The sequence below is a fragment of the Motacilla alba genome, chromosome 20 (genome assembly GCF_015832195.1).
Source record: "Motacilla alba alba isolate MOTALB_02 chromosome 20, Motacilla_alba_V1.0_pri, whole genome shotgun sequence".
Lineage (NCBI taxonomy): Eukaryota > Metazoa > Chordata > Aves > Passeriformes > Motacillidae > Motacilla > Motacilla alba.
The window spans coordinates 12337190-12360788 of NC_052035.1; the positions used below are offsets into that span (position 1 = coordinate 12337190).

At 41.8% G+C, this 23599-nt stretch overlaps 1 protein-coding gene and 1 long non-coding RNA gene across 3 annotated transcripts; one reads left to right on the plus strand and one right to left on the minus strand.

Annotated features, from left to right (window-relative positions):
- Nucleotides 1-1075: 1075 nt before the first annotated feature.
- Nucleotides 1076-7820, plus strand: LOC119710351. 2 transcript variants are annotated; one of them, XR_005259541.1, is made up of 2 exons: nt 1076-5073; nt 5581-7820. It is a non-coding gene; the product is annotated as an uncharacterized LOC119710351 (long non-coding RNA). The 2 variants fall into 2 exon arrangements; XR_005259540.1 differs by having other exon boundaries at nt 6067-7820.
- Nucleotides 7821-10358: 2538 nt separating this feature from the next.
- On the minus strand, nt 10359-14527 carry C20H20orf85 (chromosome 20 C20orf85 homolog). The gene is made up of 5 exons (XM_038159329.1): nt 14209-14527; nt 13492-13573; nt 12702-12800; nt 10702-10878; nt 10359-10569 (listed from the first exon to the last, which is right to left on the minus strand). The coding sequence occupies exons 1-4, from the start codon at nt 14244-14246 to the stop codon at nt 10747-10749; spliced, it is 351 nt and encodes a 116-aa protein (XP_038015257.1). The 5' UTR covers nt 14247-14527; the 3' UTR covers nt 10359-10569; nt 10702-10746.
- Nucleotides 14528-23599: the final 9072 nt, after the last annotated feature.

Below are 23599 nucleotides of genomic sequence, written 5' to 3' on the forward strand. Positions count from 1 at the left end.
TGCCTGAGGATCTGCTGACCAGTAAGGTTGAGGGAGGCTGGTGGTTTGCAGAGGGGAGCCAAAAGTTATTAATTTCCTACTCTGCTTCCAGCAGCCTGTTTAGGTTGGTTTGATGCCTAAGCCAGGCTGCAATTGAGGTTTGTGCTTTGGTTTCCCTCTAGGTTCCAGTTCTCTGGACGCTGTTCTGTTTGCAGCATTTGCTTGACATGGCTGTCTGGTGTGGGTTGCTGGTGTTTTTCTGGAATTCCTGTGTGCACAGGAGCTAATAAAGGAACTGTCAGCTCAGAAAGCCCATAAATACAGTTCTAGTGGCTTGGGATGAGAAATGCAGAGATCCCTTGGCCAAGCCTCTTCCATGGAATTTCTGATGCTATTTCAATTCATTTGGTTTCCAGTAGCCAAACAACCACTGGGGTCAAGCAGAAGTCAAGGTATAAAAATTCATGGCTCTGAGCCCCCTCACCTATGAGCTGCCATATGTTAGAGGAATGATCCAGACCCTAGCAGTTGTCTTCTGTCCCCTGATGAGTGTTTGTATGCATAATTCAAACGCGTGCGTGTGTTTGAATTCCAGCTTTTATTGATTGAACTGGGCTCTGATAATAAACAGTATAAATAAATCAGAAGGGAGTTAAAGCACTGATGTGCTGGGGGGCTGGAATTAAAATGACTGCAGTGACCTCGAGCAGGATGTAATTTCAAAAGTGCCTGAAATATGCTGATGACATAAAATAAGGCTGGGGAAGTTGGAGGGGCAGAGGAACAAAACAAACTCATTCCAAAAGATTTGGATTTATCAGGGTTACAGGCAGGTAAGTGGCTCATGCAGTTTATTGTAGGGAAGTGTGAGGTAACGAGACCAGGGAGCAAAAGTAATGAGAGTGCAGAGTGAGAGGGGTGTGGAAGGTGGATCAGAGCTTGTGGGAGGGCAGGTGCAGCACTTGCCACTGGTGTCAAACATGCAGGAATCCTCTCGCTGCTCTGGCAAAGCACAAACCTTTCAGAGGCTGAGATGTGGCTGGTGGTTTGTACACGAAGAGAGGACAAGCCAGCTTTTGATGTTACAGCAAACGTGGTCTGTGACAGAGCTGCCTAACAGTTCATCACACTGATTTCAGACTAGAAAAATTAAAAAATGCATTGTTTTGGGCTGATGAGTGCCCTGACAGCCACAGGAAGGCAGAGAGAAATCGGTGAATCCTTCCAGTTGGCTATTCTAGAGGTGGATTCTGTGGTTTTGAAAGTACTTGTTTTCTTCTGCTTTTCTTTCCTTCTTTTTAGTCCTAATGTCTATTTTAATTTTTTTAAATGTTTCATTTATCCCCTAAATTGTAAGCTTTGGATTTGTCTCAGTTGTGGCCAAGCAGCTTTTGAAACCAAATGAAAGACAGAAACAACAAAAGGAGAGCTCTGAGTTGAATTCTGTTGATGTCCTTGCAGCTTTTATTGTTCCAATAGAATCCATATTAATTGTCCCTGTTTAAAAGGGCTTTCTCTAACTTGACCTATATCTCCAAATATAATTTTAACACTTATTTTTCACTGAAGAAATTATATATTTGAAAACACAATTTTCCTGTTTTAGTGCCCCAGTTTTACATATATCCTGAAAGATTCCCAATAGTCCATAATTTCCAGTACCTCAATGCCTGTCACTAAGGGTCCATCAATAACACAGAGACTTCTCTTTTCCTTTGAGCTCTCCGTGCTGCATCCCATGAAATCCTTTATTGTCTGGAAGCCACAGCAGAGTAAGACAGTGAGGAGCTACAGGGAAAACACAACTGGGAAGGACAGAAGCCAAGGCAAGTCACCAATAATAACTTAATCTCCTACCCTATCCTCGTGTCATATCACAATTAAATCAGGAGTGGTGAAAGAATCCTTGGGGAAGTAAGAGATGCACTTGGGATTTTTTCTTTTTGGAGTATCTTCAGGGCTTTGTGGCCTCTGACTGACACGGTGCCCCTGCCTGGGATACTGGGATGGTTCTGGATGCCCTTTGAAAGGAGCTCTCCCCCAGTCAGTGGATCTTGCTGTGATTTTGATGTTGTTGCAGTAATAAGGACAGAAGGACGCCCTCCATGTTCTATCCATTGGTTCTCCACAGCAAAGGATCAGTGTTGGCTACAATCTGCAGCCTCAGAGTCCTGTTGTCAGCTTGGGCTGTTGTCACACACTCAGCTAATACCCTCCAGTAATTTTATTTCTTATTCACGTGCACACTTAATGTCCTTAGTCATTAGACTGAAAAATGTTAACCTTGTCATAGCTAGTGACTGGAAGCAGAAAAGTCCATTTAATTCTCAGGGGAATGAATTCTAATTTTCTGCTTGTCAGAAAGTGGCATTTTACATATTTTTCTCTTTTCTTCCCCAGCAGTTTAGTGCTAAATTGAAATGTGTATGTCATAGGAATAGACCTTTAGTCAGTGCTAAACACCCCAAAAGCCTTGGCAGGGGTCCAGTGTGTGAGAGCCTCGACCAAGAGCTGCTGCTAAAGCTGGTTTCAGGCACTGCAGAGATGGGGGTGACAATGAAAAGTTGAGAGATAAGAGGTCAGCACAGAGGGCACATTAACATTGCGTGTCAGGATGCATTTTTCCCCCAGCAAATGTGGATGGATGGAAAGCAGCTCATCTGGAATAAAATGTCCAATGAAGAAATAAATTATGTTAATCAAGCAGACTAGTACTAATATTTGTCATTAAGATGTGACATCTTCTAATTAATGTCCCAAATTATTGTGAGCCTTTAAAAACCATACTGGTGGGAAGTTGTCTGCAGATACTGAGTTCCCTGAGCTATGAAAGGGAAGAGCTTGTCTTGAAAAATAGATGGCATTTATGGCAAAGAGAAATAATCCTCCCACAGATTACAGCTGTTCACTGCATTGTTGTGCTGGTGGTCTTATCTCATCAGTGGATGTTTTATATGGTTCTTTTTATTTTATTTTTTGGATGCATTTTCATCAGGCTGTTCTGAGGAGGACATTGTGTACTGGGAGCTGGATGTATTTTGAGAAAGAGACACCACTACAAAGAGCTCCGAGTTTAAATTGCAAAGATGGATGAAGTAAAAATGAGGGATGGTTATTTTGCTTTTTGCAGATGGGAGCTGAAGCAGGGGAGGTGACTGTTGTGGCCAAAGTCACCCTGGGAGTCCGTGGAATTGCATCCTGATCTTTGAAGTGCAGTTCCAGTTTTTTACCATACATTGTCTTCTGTTCCCTTGCTGCTGAGTGTGGATTTGATATGCACATGTGTAATGAGCCAAGCATGTTCTGCATATGTTTAGCCAAACTGTGACCTCAGGGACATGAGGGGAATGCTCCCTGGTCTGCTTAGGAGAGCTTCCACGGCCGGGCTCACGCAAGGGCAGCAGAGCCGTGTTGGCATTCACTTCAGGAAATCAAAGTCTGGGGTTTTAGCATCTGTGGGTTCTGGAGAGGCCTGGCAGGGCAGTGGGTGATGCTGCATGGCTGACTGTGTGACCCCTTGCACTGTCTGAGCACCAGATGCTGATTAATGATTAGTTTGTAACAAATTAATAAATGGATGCCACGGATAAAGAAAGATCCATTACAGGGGGCTCTCAAATCTCTCTCCTCTGGGGGAGAAGGGAGACCTGCAGGCATTACACTCTTCATTGACACAAATGCCTCTGGACTCTGTGCTGTGCTGACACCTTGCAGAGGGAATGTACCCTTGAGATTAATTATATTTCATGGGTGGTTCAATATGTGCTGGTAAAAAACCTGACTTTTTTTGGCTTAGTTTTGTTGCATGCAGATGTTCTTGCAGGGAAGGGTGAGCGGTCAGCACAGTCAAACTGGGCTCAGGAGGAGCAAGTCCTGCCCTGAAGGGATTTATCCACAGGGACTCATTTCAGACAATGCCTTTGAAGTCTAAAGAGAAGATCTCATTGCCCAAGCTCCCTCTGCAGCTTGGTGGAGAACAAGGATCCTGTGGTGCATCATTTAAAGCCTGAATTTGGACTGCACTCATGAATGATGACCAGAGTCTAAAAGTAATGCATGTGGCACATCAAACACCCCTGACCTGAGCCTCTCTCAGCCAAAATCAGGCAACAAATTGAGTTATTGTGTTGTCATTAGGCTGTCAGAAATAAAAAGCATTTAAAGTTGGTGTGACACATTATGGAATGCAGGTAATTAATGCCCTTGTAACGACCAAAGGGAGAATTCAGACAGAATTCAGACATGGTTTCTGAATCTGTACAAACACCTACAAATCCAGAATGGGACAGGGGAGTAAATAAATCCCTGACTGGCCTAACTGATTTTTCCATTCTTCTTGCATAAGGAGTGTGTGTGTACTTCTGTGCTATGCTTGGGGCATAATTTATGTATTGCAATAAATAACAAGTATATGTGTGCATAATTAGGAGGGACAATAAAGAAAAGCAGTTGATGAAATTGAATTATGCATAATAAAGCTGTAATTTTTCAGGGAAGGCTGTAGTCATCAGGAGAGAAAGTGAAGCTTGTTTGTTTTCTTAGTGTTGTGAGAGACCTGAGCTGGGACTAGAGTCTTGTAAGACTTTGTATTTTTATGTCTCACGGGGTTTGGGCAAGACCAAGTGAACAAATCAACATTGTGGAACCTGAGGTATAGGATAAACTTTGCAATCTGCCCTTATGGGGACTGTTCAGGAGGCTTACAAGACAATGCTGTGTATTTATCTACTTTTCCACAGTAAAAATATATAAATCTTCATTATAGAGCCCTTCTTCAAAAGAGAAAGATTTGGCTCACTAGGTTTGAAGAGCCATTCTCATATTTGGATGCTTTTACACAGCCATGACCACTCTGCATGTGCTCTATTCAGCTTCAAAACAAGTCCACCAACACTGCCAAACACACACATGAGATGAATGTAAAATACATTCCAAATAATTGCAGTATTTATGTAATTTGGTGTCTTGTGTGTTCCAGAAACCCTCAACAGCTGGTTGACCCCAGCAGGAGCAGCGAGCTGAGAGGGGCACAGGGAGTGCCAGGGTCTGGCTGCCCAGCAGAACCAGCCAGGCCCTGCCTGTCACTGCTGCCAGGTAAGGATGGATCAGCAGTGGCTCCAACAGTGCAAATGAAAGGAAAATGGAAAGCAGATTTAGGAAACTCTCACTCCTTTGTGAGTCCTTTAAGTGTAGAATTCTGCATCTATGCCTGCAGGGCATTTCAGTTGAGATTTGTTGAGGATGGAGAAGGTGGTTCCTCTCAAGTTAAGCAGCTCTGGCCCAAGGGGAAGGAGTAAGGCTCAAGCTGTCCATTGCTTGTGGCTATCCCAGTAAAATACTGATTTGTTCAGCACTCCTACTTTAAACAAGCAGAAGGGCAAACAAACATAGTGAGAAACCCGGTTTGGTCAAATCTATGGCAAGAGCTTTTCTCATTTGCACATAAGTAACTGGAATTACTGTGGACACAGCTTCAGGGAGAACAAAAGCATCAGCAGTGCTCTTTGGGAACCAGGCTCTTGTGTTCCCTTTACCTGGCACCTGGCTCAAGACTCCCAACAGTTGCAGGTTAAAGCCAATTTTCCTATTTTAAATATTCAGGGCCCATCTCCTGGAGCAGAGTTCTCTGGCCAGCAGCAGCACTGCCCCTGCACTCCGTTGTCCTGTGCAGAAGCAGCAGAGCCAGCCCGGCCTCTCAGGCCTTGGCCTGAAGCAGCGAGGGCTGGTTTGCTGCCACACAGAGCTCCCACCTTTGTGACTACGGCCAGCGAGGAAATGAGGTGGGGAGATCTCCACGTCCAAGTGAACCCATAAACCTCGTCCCTCTGTGCTTCCTCACGTGCCAGGCAGTCGGATCTCGCTTCTCCGGGCAGGCTGTGAACGTGGGGGGTTTGTTATCCCCAGCGCCGTGCCAAGATGGAAGCGGTAACGCACGGGATGGGAGCAGAGGAATCACACCGCTTTGTGAAACAAAGGGCACGGCTGGGCTCTGGCAAGAGAAACGGAATGGCTGTTTATTTCTTCCAGACACGGACTGGAACTCACTGGGGTTTTTTGGGCTCTTGCTTTGTTTTTGTTTTGCTGCAGCTTTCAAGGATGAGAATGTTGTGTCTGACGCGTGTCAGCGAGCAGAGGAGACTCACGAGCAGAGCTGGGCTCGTCTCGTTCCCCGGTGAGGAATAAAAGCACTGCCCGTCTCTCACTTCGGGAGGAGGAGGAGGGGCCGCGGGAAGTGCGAAGGCATTGTCGGGCTCGGGTCGGCTGCAGCATCGCGGATGAGCCGGGTGTCGCTCGGCAGCCTGGAGGCACGGCTGGGGAAGCCGCAGACAGGAACGTGCGTGCAGGGGCTGGGGGCGAGGGCTGCCGGGGCTTGCTCGGCTGCAGGGCTGCTCTCCACATTCCTGATCTATTGGGAAAGCAGTCGGAAAAACGCGCTGAATAAAAGTCCTTCCTTTATCAAGGAGCCCTTCCTTTATCAGGGAAGCAGAGAAAATGGCCACTTCTTCAGCCCTGTATTGGAACTCTAAATGCTGCTGTTATTAGAGCTGTTAAAAACTGAGATTAACGAGAGTTGTGCCCACATTTAATTCCAATCTGGTACCTGCAAATCTGATTTTGCACCCAGGGAAGCTGCTGTCAGTGGAGCTACCAAGCTGGAAGTGCGGTGCTGGTGGGGAGTGAAGATTCTGTGTTCTGTTTATTTCTTCATGGTTGCATCTGTTTTTTGTGCTTTGAAGTCCACAGGTTTATTTCAATATTTAGTGAATTTTTAGTTTATTTCAATTCTTTAGTGAGGCAGATAAAGCAGTGAGGGGGGAAAATATGAGGAAAGGGGCTAAATGCAGAGTCACTTGGGCCACATACACAACCTGTGACCACAAGGTGTAAAGGTTTAATTTCCATTAATAAAAGCACATTATATTGACCCATCACTTCCAAATTTCAGCTAGATGTCACATGGAACTGCAGAGTGCAGCTCACCTAAAACAGGACACATGAGGTTAAACAGAACTGTTATGTTTTAAAATTATTTCTCAATGCCGTGTATGGCTGAGGAACGATGTTTTGTGCACTTCCAACCCAATCAGTTTCACAGCACAACAGCATCAATTTCCAGTACAGTTAAACTTATTCCAGTATGGTCCTGTGAAATGGTCTGACACGCTTTCTGCTAAATGACAATTTGATGGGATGTGAAAACCACAGGAGTCAGGAAGAAGGTAATAGTCTGTGAGCAGGCCTTATCTGTCGTGCTACAAGGGCTTGGCTTCAAGGGGAACAAAACACAACACGCTGAGGAACCTGAAGCAAGCAGGGGCAGGGCTGGGCTGGGCTTCACAGGGAAGCAGAGGCTTCTGCTCTGGCCAGTGACTCTGTCAGATCAATGTTTGTCACTTTGCTACCTTGTACAGGGTGGAAGGAACCAAAAAGAATCCTTCACTAAAGGAGGAAAATGATGTGTGAATGGGGAGCCTGATGTCTCTGAAATTTATAACAATGTAATCTAGATTCTCTGGTTTGTAAGGAAACAATCTCAGAACTAAAGTTACCCCTGACAGAGCGGCCAGTGGATGAGCTGGAAACAGGAGTTTGCTGCTCAGGCTCAGGACTGCAGTGAGTGTCATTGGGATGTCACAGATGTCACGGCAGAGTTGTCTCATGCGGAGCACTGAGGTTTATTCTCCAAGCACCTTTCAGGCACTGGATCACTTGTCTGTGCACAGGCTGTGGCTGCTTTGCACTTTGGTTCTTTCCAAATGTACAGCAACTCTTGCATGGTGATGGCAACCTCAGCAGTGCTGCTTACTCAGAATCACCAGCAACTATGACCTAATAAAAAATACTTTATTCTCTGTAAAATGCATTTTAAATAAATAGCAATCTTATGACTCTGAGCTCCTGGTGAAGTATCTTATATTAATGAAATTATAAATAGCAAGTGCCAGTTCTGTGCCAGTTCTAGCAGCACGGAAAAGAACACACTGTGAAGCAAAACACCAGGTTTTTGTCCCCCGATTTTGTTGTTTGTTAAGCGAGTGCTTGTGAAAAAGAGAATTTTGATTTCATTGTTCTTCACCTTCAATACAGCTGCCATTCAAGCCTTTGCTGTTATTTCATCACACAGCCAGGAGAGCAGCTGCAGGGACACATCCTTGGCGGCAGATGTGGGGCTGACCTGTTTCCACCTCTGGCTCTGGGTGTCAGATCCAGTAACACTTCTGTGTGTGCAGCTCTGAAAGGCCATCCACAGCTCTGTAAAATGAGTCTGGTACCAAAGTTTACCTGAAAACAACACTAAAGGCCAGGCGGCTTCGGCTTTCTGAGACATTTTTGTCAACCAAGGAGTTGCTCTGCAGCTCCCAGTGCTCCCCAGCTTTGCAAAAGACCAAATGAAATTTTGGTTGGAGCATCAAAGACACCTAAATACACTTACACCTTGTTCTCATATTTTGGTTCTGCTCTGGCTTGCACAGAAACACAAGTCTAACACTTTTATCCAGAATTAAAATTGTTTAGACTTTTGTTGCACTTTTGAAGTGATTTAATTTTGTTTTGAAGCATTTTCTGGTGTATGCAGAATTTCCTGACACTGTCCTGACCTTGGAGACGTGTGATATTTTACAGTGGGCAGTGGCATTTATGTACCCAACCTGGCTCCAATAAATAGGTTAATTTCCACAAATTAAAGGCCAGGTTTCAAACATAACAAGCTGATACAATAATTCTGTAATGACCTTTAGGATTCACAGCTGGGCAGATGACTGGGCAGTCCTTTGTCAGCTGCAAATCCACAATTTCTATAAATTTTTTCATGTAAAATGTTGGAAGTTTTGGGGAAAAAATAGTCAGGTTTCTAGTTTCACATAACACCAAAACCCTGACTATATGGGACAAATAACAGCTGACAGATTTATGATAAAGAAATTACTTCAAATTTTAGATTATATTCTTTGCACATCCCAAATTAGTCTCTATCAAAGTATCTCCTGAAGTAAAGGTACCTTAAATGACTGAATGTACAATACAAAACTCTTAATGTCAGGACAGAGTTAATATTCAGACATTGGAATAAGAGTCAGGAATGTCCAACTGTAGATGCTGGACAAAGAATTTATTTTGGTTTTCAAAATCAAACCATGGCTCATCTGGATTTGGATTTCACTTCATACAAACATCCAGTGGGTATGTGGAGCTTTGATTCTTTAAAAGCCAGTGAAATTCCCCTTTTATTTGGCCTGAATTAATGTAATTTCATTGCTACTAAATGACATATCAATCATTATTATACCTGTTTATATAAATCAGACAAGAGTAAGATCTTATGACCTTAAAATAAACTGAAGAACCACATACCACATGATTAAAATAAGCAAAAGATACAAACCTGGCAATGACAAGAAAGCACACTGAATTTAAATATTGTTCTTACAATTATCTTGGTTGTCCAAAGAACAGTGCACACAGGTTATGGTTAGTAGCTAAACTACAATTTAAATTCAATTTCCAGAGTCTGACTCCAAGTTATTCTTTATTCTGGTTTTCAAGTAAAGTGTCTGAAGTTACTTCTGCTGTGTGTTCTCCTTCTTGGGTAATCTTTCCAAAGGATATGACTCACTTCTCCATTATTTGTAAAGAGTATGGAAAAAAGTAAAATATTATTATTTTGTGGGCATTTGGAAATGGATAAATGGATGTAAAAAAAAAAAAGGTGGGATGTTGATCAGAGTGAGTCATTTCTTGGGAAGAGGGGAAGAACAAACACTGGCTGCTGCCTTACTGCTGTGAAAGCCAAGGGCTTAGTGCTGACTCCAGTAGATACTGATGGCTGCAGAACACCAAGGAGATCTTGCAGCAGGGCTAAAGAGGAAAACCTTTCCCCTCTAGGTGATAAGGAGTTAGAGGCAGCTGCCTGTGTTGATTTCCTGGAGGCTCTTTTTTGCTTAAACAACCTTCTGGTTTGAACACCTTGGCCAGCTGGAATTATCTCATGCAAACACTGCAGCAGCTCAATGAGTCTCCTCCTGGGTTTCCAGAAATCCTGGCAAACCTTCAGGTGCACAGTGAAGGGCAGGAGCGAACTCAGGGCAGCGAGGGAGCTACCCCAGGAACTCCCAGAGCAATCACCTGCTGGCTCTGAGCATCTTTCCCTGCTTGGTGCAGATATTGGGACACACAAAACTGAAGCAATCCTTTGTGACCCGTCTGCATGCTGATCACCTCATGGCAGAACCCTGTTTTGATACCAAAACTGATTTTTCAGAGTGACGCTGGGTCCCTGTGGCCCTTGTGCACTTTATCTCTGTACTAGGAACCACTCACTTATTTATGTGTGTAACTGCACAAAATACCTGCAAAGCACACCCAACACAAACCCAGTGTATGTTATGAGTATTTTGTGATTAGAGGTTCTCATGGAGAAACAATTATAAAAATTTGCACTGTCATTCCAATTTCCAATGAATATTTTTGAATTATGGTATTATTAGTGCTAATAAAAGTAGTGCTCTGTGATCTTTATCTGAGTTTAGTCGTTGTTATTTCTAAGTTCCAAACAGCAGCTCTGAAGCAGAGTTAGCAGCCTGGATGCCATAGACTCAATGAAGTAAAATGAAAATGTTCACACCACCAAACTCATTGTGGATTTTTACACAATAAAGAGCAGAAATGCACAACAGTCCAACAGTCCACCCCAGGATATTTCCTCAGGAATGCAGATGGATCTTTTTGCCTCTTTATTTCATAATGTCACTCAGAGGGCTCACATGGTCACTTCATCCGACAGACAGCTCCTTTGCAGCTTTGCATTTGGTACTCGTGTTCAAGTGCCAGTGCTGGAACACCTGATCTCCAGCCAATAAAGCCCTGGGTAGTTTTGGGTACTGGAGGAGATGGAAGCACCTGAAATCAAAGCAACATGCAAAACTGAATGAGGAAAAGGTTTATGGTTGAGGTTCCTGCAACATTGCCTTGTACTGTAGTGTTCTAAAACCAACAATCAAGTCATTGATAAGTAGAGTATGTTGGAATGATTTTTTTCCAAGTTTAGTTCAATACTAAGGGCTTTAATTGCTTAACATTATTAGAGTTTTTGTAGTATTATTATTATATATGGAAAAAGCTCAAGCAGAAGATAATCATCATCATCTTTAAAACTAATTAACTTCAGCAAACAGGAGAAATAGTGTTTCCTCCTTGCTGTAATATATTTTGTAACAATGCAGCTACGGAATAATAATTTTAAATCCAAACGCTGAAGATATTACTGACCAAGCTGGCTTTTACATCAAGAACTACTTATTCATTCTACCTTCCTTCTACTTTAAAAGATGGGTGAGCAGCAAGTTAATCTGCAACTAATCTAGCTAAAAAGGAAACAAAACAAAAGCCAACAGACTCTGCTCAGTGACTGCTGTGCTTACTTTGGCTGAATCATCTCAACTGGGCACGTTCTATCATCGCAGCATCTGGGGACTTAGCGGAGAAATACACAGCAAGAGAACAATGTTTCAGTTCTCTTGCCAGAGTTGCTTCACTTTGTTCTTTGGCCAAGATTAGAAAATGTTTATGATATTTAGGTGGAGCAGTTCCTCAGAAAAGATAATTTTTATGGCCAAAAGTGCCACCCACTGAGCGGGATAATGAAGGAAATCATGTCCCACTTTCGGTCTGGGGGAGGGGACTGTGCAGGAGCTTTTATTAGTCTAACCTAGAGAGAACAGATTTGACTGTTACCACAAGGTAAATGTGCAGAAAGACACTTCTGAAAAGGATGTATGAAACTTCACTCTGAATATGTAAAGGGTGACCTAAATCACAGCCAGCCCTTCTCTTGCTCCCAGTTCTGAGGTGAAATGGAAGCCCTGTTCCAACGTGCACCAGGCTCTGCAGGCTTGGGGAGCAGCTGCTACCTGCAGGATTTGTTAATGCAGCAACACCCTCACGGGGCTGGACTCGACTGAAACTGCAACTGGACTGAGACTGCAGGCTTGGGACAAAACTGAAGAACAAGCAGCAGCAATGGCAGAAATGATGCCATTTCATCGCTTTACCACACTCAGCGCTAGCTCTTAATTTTTATTTTAATTTAATCTCGATAAAAGCTTTCACTACTTCCATACCTTATCTCCCCACCCTTGGAATCCTGTGAAAGAAAGCTAGTTCAGCAAGTGAGAACTTCCAATCTCCTTTATTTCCCTAATCTTCTCTAAGTGGACTAACCTTCCTTTCCATTAGCATATTCTGCTTCCCCTTTTGTAAGTTCCTCTCCCAATGTCACTGCTTTAGCTGTCTGTGGACTCACCCCATTCCCTGGTGATCCTGACACAATGTATTTATAAATTAAACCATCAGTCACATTTTACTCTCCAGCTATTTGACAGCTTTAAGACTCTGAATATACATATAAATTATGTAAAACAAAATAATTATGACTTGGCTTATTAGAACTGGCTTCTTATTAATTTGTGGTACTGAAGAGGACAGTGGTATTGTCTCTGACAAAAAGCAGACTCTTAAATAAAGGTAGAAAAATTACAACCATACCCAAAGGGCAACTCCTTGTCTTAAACAAATGCTTTTAAAGCATGGTTTGGCTTGCAAAAGCAGTTCACTCTGACCTTTACTTAAAGACCCCCCTCTATAAGACAACTGGTTTTCAGAGCTTGTGTGGTTTCTTAAAACAGATGTTGCTGTATTGCAATTTTAAAATCTAATTTTCTAACCTTAATGTATTTTTCCACAGGTGTCACAGGTCGAACCTGCAGGTGATCTGGAAGCTGTAGCTTGGGCTTTGCAGCTTCTTTCTTTTCATCTCCAAGCAACTAAAACCAAAACACATTTAAAAACTGGACTCTTTATCTTTGGAAATATACTATAATATGTGAAATCCACACCATTCCCCTCATTGTTGCAGATGAACTTCCTGTTCCTTATTCCAGTGCTTTTTTTTTTTTTGTTCCAGAAGACCTGCAAGCTACATTTATAACTATGCAGGGGCTGCATCAATCCTGTTCTTTAGCAATGAAATACTGTGATTCCAAATGTAGCATCATGTGCTACTGTATTCTAATATCTAAATATCACTGAGAAGAGACATCACTCCAAATATTTTCATTTGTTGTAAATTCCCCCACTGACAATTTAATTAGCTGGAACCTTTTCCCCTAGATTTTTAAAGTACCATATGGAGAGACAAAGGGGAAATATTTTCCTGTCAGTGTGCATCTAGTACTTGTTAGCACTATTAGGAGTCATGCTCCTCAAGAGAAATATATCAGAATATGCACAGCATATAAATTACCACTTGATGTATTTTATTCAGAAGAAAACGGAATATTTGGACCATTTCAAAAGTAGTGCAATTGCTACCTTGGATGCCAGCATAGTAAAGCGTACTCAGTACACTTCTGGTCTTCTGTGCTCTCATAATTTTGTGTCCAGATAAATTTGTGCTCAAGCAGATTTCTTGTGTTGCTTATCTTGTAACCCATATTACGTGCCATTCAATTTTACCTCTTCAAGAGGTGTTTTCAAAAATCCCCATTTCTCAGCCCATCTTTTTGCGGTATCTCTTTCACTTTCAACACGTTTCTTCCTGAAACCAACACAAAATATTCAAGATTACTTTGAAAACTTTAATTAAGAAAAAAACCCCAACACACCAACCCAACTACTGATGTCACAAAGCACAGCACTTTAGCTGGAATCTTCACAATTCCATCTCAAAGCAGCACGTTTATATACAAATTATCATTACCTGACCCGGAGCTAATGGCAAAATACTTTCCAGAAGTTTGAAACACTGCATGTGAATCAGTGAACACTGCATGTAAACCCTGTTTTTACACATGTAAACGCTAGTCAATTATGTTTAGAAGCGGAGGAGGTTGAAAAGTAAGCACCAACGATGCTTTGAAATATACTTTCATTTGCTTTGTTGGCTGACGAGATGCCCCGACCCCACAGCCATGAGGCAGGAGGGGTGTACGGGAGCCCTGACTTTATATTTATACCAAGGTGGGGTGCACGGGAGCCTGACTTTTATATTTATACCAAGGCGGGGTGCACCGGAGCCCTGACTTTTATATTTATACCAAGGCACGCTTCACCCAGCGCACACGCTCGTTAAACACAGCAGAACTCTTTCAGCGCGGAGCTGCGGGCCGGGAGGGGAAGGTGGACGGCAGCAGCAGCAGAGCAGCGGTACTCCGGGGCCGGGCGGGCTGTTACCAGTTGTAGTCCTTCGCTATGAAGTTGGTGGGCTCCATCGGGCCGGGGCCGCCTCAGCCCCGCCGCGCCCCGGGATCCGCCGCGGCCGCTCGGGCGTTGCGGGGCAACGGCGGCGGGAAGGGCGGGAACTCCTGTGGGCGGGCACAAAATGGCGGGAGGGGCCCGTGTTCAATGGAATGTTGGGAGGTGCCCACACACTCTCCGACGGGAAGGGTCGCCTTCTCTCGTCCTTTGGGAGCTCGCCGGTGGCACCACAGCAATGTCTCAGGGGAAAAAAAGCAAAATAATTGCCACTCGCTGCTTTCTCGAAGCCCCTCAGGCGGGCACAAGATGGCGGCGGGGGAGCCCCGGTGGGCGGGCACAAGGTGGACGGAATGGGCGGGAACTCATGTGGGCGGCACAAGATGGCGGAGGGGCGGCCCCAAGGTAATGAGGGGGCGTGTCATAACTAGTGTAATAAATTAATGTCGGGAAGTGCATATACAGTGTCTGAGGGGCCGGGTTACATTCTCTTGTCTTTTGGAAGCTCTTAGGTAGCACCATAGCCATTTCTCAGGGGAAAAATAAGCAAACAATTCCCACTCCACATTATAGAAGTTCTTAGAAAGATCTCAACAAACTTTATGGCTTCTTTGTGAGAACCCAGAATATATTTACTGCTTGTAAAGGGTTCATTGTATTCCAATATATTTTTTTTTTGGTAATTTTATTGTCTTGCATTTGCTGGATAAAATATTTCAACAGTGAGTGGAGCCAGCTGGCTCTTTGCCCTCATGGATTTAAAGGTTCCCCAAGCTCTTTCGTGTTGTCTGGAAAATGGACTTGTGTAAACACCCTGGAAATAGTTAATGGGACTCTCACACTACTGGGCACTTACTCTCCTTATTAGAAAATAAATGCAGAAAGGTTTTGACTTCTAAACCACTTGAGTGGTTTAGAGGCAGTGGGTTTGAATGTTTAATTATTAGACTTCTTAAAAAATATGAAGTACCTAAAGCACTTAAATATTTGAGTACAAGAAGACTATATACATTTCTTAGTTATTTTAGAAGTACTAAGAATGCCTGAGTAAGAGGAGAATAAAAATGCCTTCTGTAGTTCACAAATAGCAATTAATACCGCTCTTCTGGGTCTCTGAAAATCATTAAAGTATCAACAAATGGCATATTTCACTTACACGCCATTTCTTGATTCTCTAATTGATAATTAGGGTTGCAATTAAATCAGCTGGGTCTCCTATCACACCCATAAATGCTTACTCATTGTCCTACTTAATTAACTCCTGCTGCTTTGTCACATTTATCTCAGGAGTTTTCTTATTGCTTTGATGCTTTCCTTGAAAAAGATAATTTGTTAATGAAACAATCAAATCTGTGGTTTACTGTGTCAGGGCTTTAAAAAATGAGAGATGAAACTTCTTATACTGCCACTGTGGAAATAAAGCTTTATCATGTTCAAGTTCAGAGTGTGACCAGTGAGTCCCAAACATTTCTGTGGCGCTTTGGCTGTGGCTGGACAAAAAGAAACGAGAGATGAAACTTCTTATAACAAAACTGCCACTGTGGAAATAGAACTTTATCATGTTCAAGTTCAGAGTGTGACCAGTGAGTCCCGAACATTGCCATGGTGCTTTGGCTGTGGCTGGACAAAAAGAAACGAGAGATGAAACTTCTTATAACGAAACTGCCGCTGTGGAAATAGAACCTTATCATGTTCAAGTTCAGAGTGTGACCAGTGAGTCCCGAACATTGCCGTGGTGCTTTGGCTGTGGCTGGATGTGTGGCAGCTCTGTAGAGGCAGCTGGCAGGGCTGTAAGGGGCAGTAAATGCCCCCACTGATGGCAGGTAACACAGTGAGGGAGGGGGAATGGAGATGTCCCTCAGGAAACCTGCAGTGGGGTGCACTGCTCTGCGTTCTCTGCGTTTCTCAAGCCTGCGCCTCACACCCACAAGTGCCATCTTCGCATCTCAAATTTGAAGAGCAGCTTTGCTATTTTCTTTCAGCTGGGCTAATCTGGTGTCTTCCCTCCACATCAGCAATGTCAGAACCTCTGAAAGCGGCGCTCTCTGCTGAGCTGCTTATATATCCATTTGTAGATCCATGTGGATCCAGCTTAGGCTTTTGCATTAAAAAATATTTACCAAAAATACTGGTTTGTGTTTGCTGCTCCACAGTTTGCAGTGTCAGGTGTGGAAGTGTAAAAGAGGAGTATTTAAACATAACTTCAGTGTCTTTTTGTAATGTTTTTACATGATATTTCAGATGTAGGCAGCCTGAGACTGCCTTGTTATGATTACTGTGATTTAAGTAATGAAGTCCCATTGACACAGACTGGTTTCATTTAAAAAAGCCCTGCTAAAGTCTATCACATCAAGAACATGTTAATTGGAGCTCCTGAATTTCCATTTATGAACGTAATCCAACAGTCTGGTTAGAATCATTATATGTTGTGGCAAAATTTAGAACTCTCATCTTATTGTGGCTGTAATTATCCAGTGGCTTTTGAAAGAGTGAGGGCATGTTTGTTTTCCCAATGATAATATGTTCCTTTTTTTTATCCATGAAATGGCACTTACAGCTACAGCTTTATGCAGATTTCTGTGCTTGAAATATTCAATAATTCCTAGAATTTTATTTGATTTTGAGCAGATTCATTTGCTTTTATTCAAACTAAAGATTTGCATGAGAGACTGCTTTACAGTAAACCTGATGGATACACTTATATTTCTGTTGTACTGGGTGGGAGAAGTATCCATGCCCTCCAAACAAAATTATTTGTTCTATGGACGTGGAGACCTTTGTCACTCTCATACTGGAGAAGGAGTTGGCGTTAAAATCCCCGAGTCCCAGGCGTTGCCTCAGAGCCCAGCTCCCAGCTGTGCTTGCAGAGGGCTTGCAGAATGCTGCCCTGATGCGGTTTCAAAGAATACGGCCACCACTTGTAGCCCCCGGAGAAATTTCTCGTAAATGCCAATGTGCAACACTTAACAAAACTCTCCTGCTGATATGAGAACTACCTAGGCACCATATGAATTAAAGATAAGGAGAAAGACACAATTTTAAATTTTGTGGCATTGTATAAACTGAAATCAAACTCTTCATGGTCTTTGAAAGTATTTTTTTGTTTCAATACAGCTCGTGTTTGAAATCAGAAAGCGTCTCCTTTTCTCCTTTTGCCTGAAAGGCAGGGGGTCTGGGACATTTTAATAGCTTTCATAGCCTACTCTGCAAATATATTATTGCTGCACAATAGTTTCTTTGCATGAGAATTGCTTAAATGATTCAAAAAGGATTGGAAAATATATTTCAAGTTTTAATTTTATGCACAGAACATTAATGAGCAGTGCCCCTTAGAGACTTGCTGTCAGTTTAACATATTCACAATAATCTCAACACAGATGTTATTCCATCGCAATCCTTTTAGAGGGAAGAAACCAGTAATTTTTCCTTAGAGAATGTCAGAAAATATGTTATTGTTGAAAATTACATTTTGATCCCAGAATGCTATGTAAAAAATCATCGCTAGGAAGAATAAGTAGCACATTGTTTCTGAGGTAAAATGCGTGTGAAACTTTCTTGAGGCTCCTGTAAATTTTAAAGCAAGTGAATGTTCTGTTAGTCTCATGCAATTTTGCTTCCCTTGAGGGTGATTGCAGGCAGTGATGGGATTTCAGCAACTAATTGTATTCTAATTTAAGAGCGTATTTGTTATAAGTTTAAATTTCTCTATTTGTAGCCATCACATGATGAAGTTATTGTCTCTTTTGGATACATTTTCCTCTGCATTCTCTGAGCATATAAATTAAAATACTGCTAGAAAGAAAGTACATACTTGGAATAACAGTTTTTGATGGAAAACACTTCCGGTACCCTTTCTGTTTTGTGTTCTGTGATATGCCAGTGTTTTCTTTCTTCTCTTTGGTGCCCTCATCTTGTACTCTGCTTGCTTGGTCCTGCCTGAGAACAGCTCTGATAAGAATGTAAAAATGATAAGATTGTAAATATTGTGTTGCTCAATATTGGAGGAAAAGTTTTCAGTTCCATGAAGTCTGAAGTGAAGTTGATCTCCAGTGGAGAAGCTGTAGCCAGTTCCCTGGAGAGACCCCAGCCATATGGGAGTGGTGCGTAGGTAATGCGAAAGAGGACATTTGGGAAGGTGTTGGATGACTCAAAGCAATGGTGCTGCAATTTTCCCAGGTTCTAAGAACGCTTCTAGGACTGCATAAGTAAAAGAATCATAGTTGGGAGCGGAATACAGAGTGCACCATCAGTTCTGTGCAGAGAGGGCTGGTTGGAATTAGTCCCAGCAGGTTTTTCAGAAGTTGTTTGAAGAGGAGGAGGGTGAAACATGGGGGTGCAGTCCACCCATGGCCAAAAGCAGGAGAATTTCCAGTCAAAGAAATGTTTGTTTTCAGTTCCAGTCAAAGAAACGTTTCAACCTCTTCTTGGGAAAGAAGCAGCTCCCACAGCCCCTTAGTGGGTACTTTGACAGAAGGAAAGGTTGCAGTTACATAACACAAAGGGGGATCTCGGTTTCCAGTCTGTTTTATGAGTCCTGCTGCACAGAATGGCAGGGATGATGACTTGGTGGAATTTCAGGGTACTGCAGTGGAATATCCTTTATGAAAACGTATTTATTTTGCAAAGGTAGATACCTTGATCTCCAATAGCTCTTAATTTCTGTGCTCTGCCATTAAGAGCAGTACAGAGAAAATCTCTGTTTAGAAGATGGTAGAAAACAGCTGCAAAACTGTCAGCAAAAACAAAAAAGGACAAAAATTCCAAATGTTTGCTTTAAATAGGATACCTTTTACTTAAAGCAACAAGCCTGGAGAATGAAATTCCATTCTGTTGTAGAATACAATGAGAAGGAAATACATTCAGCAGCAATCTGTTGTTTTAATAGAAGCTACAGGAGGTCTTGAGGTTTAAATTATTCACACTGTCATACTCGTGTCTAGGTTCATCCTATTTTATACTTAGTTGCACTCAAAATGCTCAGTTTTTGATGTATGCACTGTAGGTAATGTTGCCATAGTGAAAATGGCAGGGAAATGTAGTAGGGAACAGCATAAATCTCTTTTCCCAGTACCAATAGTATTGATATTGGGAAAATATAGGCTGTTAGTATTAAATTTAGGTTAGGATCTTGTTGCTTTTCTTTATCCTGAAGGTAGAAAATATTTTTTTCTTATAGATTTGGAAAAAAGGTTTATTGTTATTAATTTCTTCATTCAAGGTTTGGTAGTTTTCTTTGATCAGATTTGCTGCTCCTTATGTAAACTGTACCTTTAAAATAACCTGAGCAGGTTAATTGCTGTAAGGAAAATCGGTGTTTAAATAGGTGGTGTAACATGATATATGCAATAAATGGTAAATGATTAAGCACCTTAATGTATCTATAGACCTTGGTTTAATAGTGCTTTGACTAACCTGGATTATGACATATAATTTTACACATACACATCCCAATTCAATCAAAACCTCATTCAGTGGCATCTTAAATAGTACCCACTCATGCAGACTTCCCCATTAAAGTAATTATGGGGGAGGGGGGAGTGGTAAGAACAGAAAGAAAGTTTACTCTTCCTCTTTATAGTGAAAACAAATGTGTTTTTCTCCAGAATCTGCCAAGCCTGTGTTTTAATGATTTAACAGATGGAGCTGGCACATGTGAACCTGGAAGATGCATCTGTCTGATTTTTCCAGTCTGAGGATTTTTTAACTGCATTAATGGCACAGACAATGGTAAAATATCACCTCCCCAGGCTGCTTTGCTCTCCTAACACATAATGTCTTTTAAGGAAAAAAAAAAGTGATAGGAGACTGGGGTGAGCAAAAGGGCAGAGAAATGAGGATTTGAAAAGTTTCATATTTTCTGTCTTTACTGCAGTAAGCTTTTAAGCCTTTCACTTTGAATTTCATGTGTATATGGTGTGGAAACAGAAATTCTAACCAGGCAACATTATGTGTGATCTCAGGGTTCTATTAATTAATGGCTTTAAATAAACACCATTTAAATAAGGAGACCAATAGCCGCCAGTGCTTTGTCCTGTGTAATTGAAATTGAGTGTTGCTGTTCCAATTTGATAATTTTAGTTTGTTGGGGGTTAGTTCTTGCAAAGATTCTGCTCATGTATAACTTTAGATTTAGCAATCTCATTTAGTCACTTGTACTGTTCATTCAGTCAGGCAATGCAGATGCTTAACTGTTTGGAATGAGGGCTTTAATTTGAATTTCTTTTGGACTGGAATCCTTTGCACTCACCTGGATTTTCTGCTGAAACCAATGGAACGTCTTTCTGTGCTAAAATCCTGAAGTCTCTTGGTTATTTGCACTGAGCTCCGGGATGACCCTGCAGAAGCAGGACCAGATGACCCAGTGTGGTCCTTTCTAGCCTGCCACATTCAGCGAGTCTGAAATGCCTCACCCGTTCACAGGCGTGAACTAAGTGGTGTCTCTGTGAGAAAGTCCCCCTTCTGAGGAAAGTCTTGTCCAAGGGCCAGGCCAGTACTCCTGTGAGCTGCCCAGCTGCTGCCACTAACACCAGGATAAGTGCTCTTGCTTGTGGAAGGGTCATTCATTCTCATTCTGTTTGTCAACAAAAATGTTGTGATAAAATGAAATGATCTGCTCTGGGCTGTGAACTGTCCAGGACTAGCTTGAACAGCACCATGCTTTGTGGTTCACTTAAATTTTACTTTACTGCTGAGAAAAAAGATATCAAGAGGAACATATTTCATTGTTAATGAAATTAGCACAGCTTTCCAGTCTGTCATAGAAAAGAAAATTTAATGACAGTGAAGACGGCAGAAAAACTTTTGTAAATGCTCCAGAGTTTCAGTTTTATTTTTTGCTGGAGGAAGAGGTCTAGTGATGGAGCTGTGCATCAGAAATGACTGCAGTGATGTGCTTCACTTATCTGTGTACCTGTCGTTGGTTCCACACAGCACACACTAGGATTTACTCACTGCTCAAGTGAGGGATGGCATCTCTGTGAAATTTGCTTGGCCAACGTTATCACATTATGGGTTTTCAGAAAAACCCATTGAAAGTCCACGCAGATGCCCCACCTGCACTTCCTGGTGAAATGAGGGAGGAAGTGGAGGCTGTGGTTCTACAGCTGTGTTCTCTTCTCTCTTTCATCTCCTTCCATCTCTGTAGTACTTCAGTCTTGATGTCATGGACCTCTTTGACACTCTTAAATTACTGAAACGCATGAGGTAGTTACTAATAGAGGCTGCTTCTCCATTTCCTGGCATTTTGTGTAGCTTACATTGCCTGTTTTATGTGTCTAATGAGACACTGGCTCTGGGCTATCAACCATCATAGGATTCACAGCCCCTTGGAGGTGCCTCTTTCACTTGATGAGAGTTTAAGATGCCAGCTTCAAATCAGTTCGTAGCTTCACGTTGCAGTTAGGTGGGCTCAACGCTTCTGCTGCTGCCTGTCATCTAAGTACATGAATAGAAGGGTTTCAAAATGCCCTCACAAAGTTCTCTAAAAAGACTTGAATCAGTGTAGGATCAGACACATTTATTTCAATAGTCTTACCCTTATTCATGTTAGGTAGAGACAAAATCTATCTCTTGATTTTTAGTGAATCAGAGAGAGTGCTAAGAAACTCCTGCACTCAGAAGCACTCAAGTCCCAGAAAGAAAGTGCCAATTTTCTGCAAGCCTGGGATACTGAAAATATCACTGCATTAACCATAGCAGATATTGCTGTTTATTTTCTTCATGCCCTTTTGTATTTTAACAAATGGCTGTAATAATTTTCATCCTCATTTTAAGGTTTGATTAATTGGTTCATTGTGTTCTTTCTTCAGAAGGAAATGTGTTACTGATATCCCTTGGTATGAGTGACATATGGGTTCTAGCTGAAATGATAGAACGTCCTTTCGTTTAGCAAAACAAAAATATGCTTGGCACTCTGTTCTTCTTTGCTACTCTTCCAGCCAAATTTAATTTGTGAGAGCGATGGGGCTTCTTTGTCATTGGTTATGGTGACAGAACTTCATCAGGGTGAGATTCCTCATGCCTGTGAGGTGAGGTCCATAGGGTGGCAGCAATAATGAGAGAGGTGCTGTTTTCTCTGTTCTCTTCTGCCAAAGTGTTTAATGTTGCAGCTCAAATCAGCCAAAAAATAGAAAAGGATGGAAATATCTGAAAACATGAAAATGCCCTACTCTGTATGAGTTTCTTTCCAACCTTGCAAATTTTCTGGTAGCTATTTTTCTTTTAAAAATTCTGCATTTTATTTTAATATAATCTTCTTTAAGGTGAAGTCTGTGTTAAGGGAAATTGCCTTGAAATGCAGCAATGGAAATGACTTACATTCTTCAGGATTCAAGCCAGCTAAGAAACGGGATGGTTCCAGAGCTTTGCTGCATGTGAGAATGCATCCACTATGAGCCTGCATTTCAAGCCCAATCCTTCTCTCAACACATTGAACCCTGTTATGAATGAATGCTGCTGTTTGTGTCCTACTGACTGTTTCCTCCTTGTGTGCTTGTCACAGCACTCTTAATTATGGGTGATTATTTTAGGAATCCTAGAAATGTCATGTACGTTTTTCCTCTCCAACAAATACCAAATTGCAAGGCTGTTGCCAGTTCAGGAGCTTTTATTAGCTTTTAAATCCTTATTTTATTTTGGACACTGATAGGTAGGGTACTTTATTCATTCAACTGTACCTTTTTACTGTGTAACTGAGATGAATTCCATCTTTCAGAGAAAAGAATTTCTCCATTATTGAAGGATGTTCTTGTATAAAAGCGTGGAACACACCATGCAAGCTGAGTATAGATCATATAAATTTAGTGTCTGATCTAAGAAAGATGAAATTAAAAACTGCTTGGAACACAGGTGCTGCCTCTGAGCCCTAAGTTACCTGATTTGGAATTGATAAGTGTGTCCTGGATAAGGAGAGGCAGTGTTGCCAATTTTAAGAAACTTTTGGGAGATCACAATTTTGTATCAGAGTGTGTGCGCATATGTCGGTGGCGGTTGTTGTTAGGAAACTGTTTGTACTCAAGCATGGATTTAGAATTTTTTTTCCCATAATCTGTTGATTAATTTTTTTTTCCAAGGAATAGAACAATTTGTGTGGAAAAAGAAAGGTTAGTCAGTATGCACATGGAACTACCAGCTTCCATGATCTTATAAATCTCTTTTTTTTTAACAAACCAATTAGAATGATGGCTTGACCAAGCCAAGTTTAAAGTGAATAAGTTTATGCACCACATATAGTCTACAGTGATAGGATTTTTTAAAATATAGTTACTTTAAAGTAATCTGTGATTCAACAATTTAAATATAAAAAGTAGTAAAATTCCTAAAAGAGGAAAAATCAAAAAAAAAGTGTTCTAGATAAATTTTCTTCCTGTTC

Excerpts from the sequence above, each read along its gene's own strand:
- C20H20orf85 (XM_038159329.1), bottom strand. The coding sequence starts at position 14,246 with ATGGAGCCCACCAACTTCATAGCGAAGGACTACAACTG. Across the intron at positions 12,801-13,491 it reads TGAAAACACCTCTTGAAGAG|TTGCTTGGAGATGAAAAGAA; the intron begins GTAAAATTGAAT and ends TTTTGGTTTTAG. Across the intron at positions 10,879-12,701 it reads CTGTGGAAAAATACATTAAG|GTGCTTCCATCTCCTCCAGT; the intron begins GTTAGAAAATTA and ends CTTTGATTTCAG.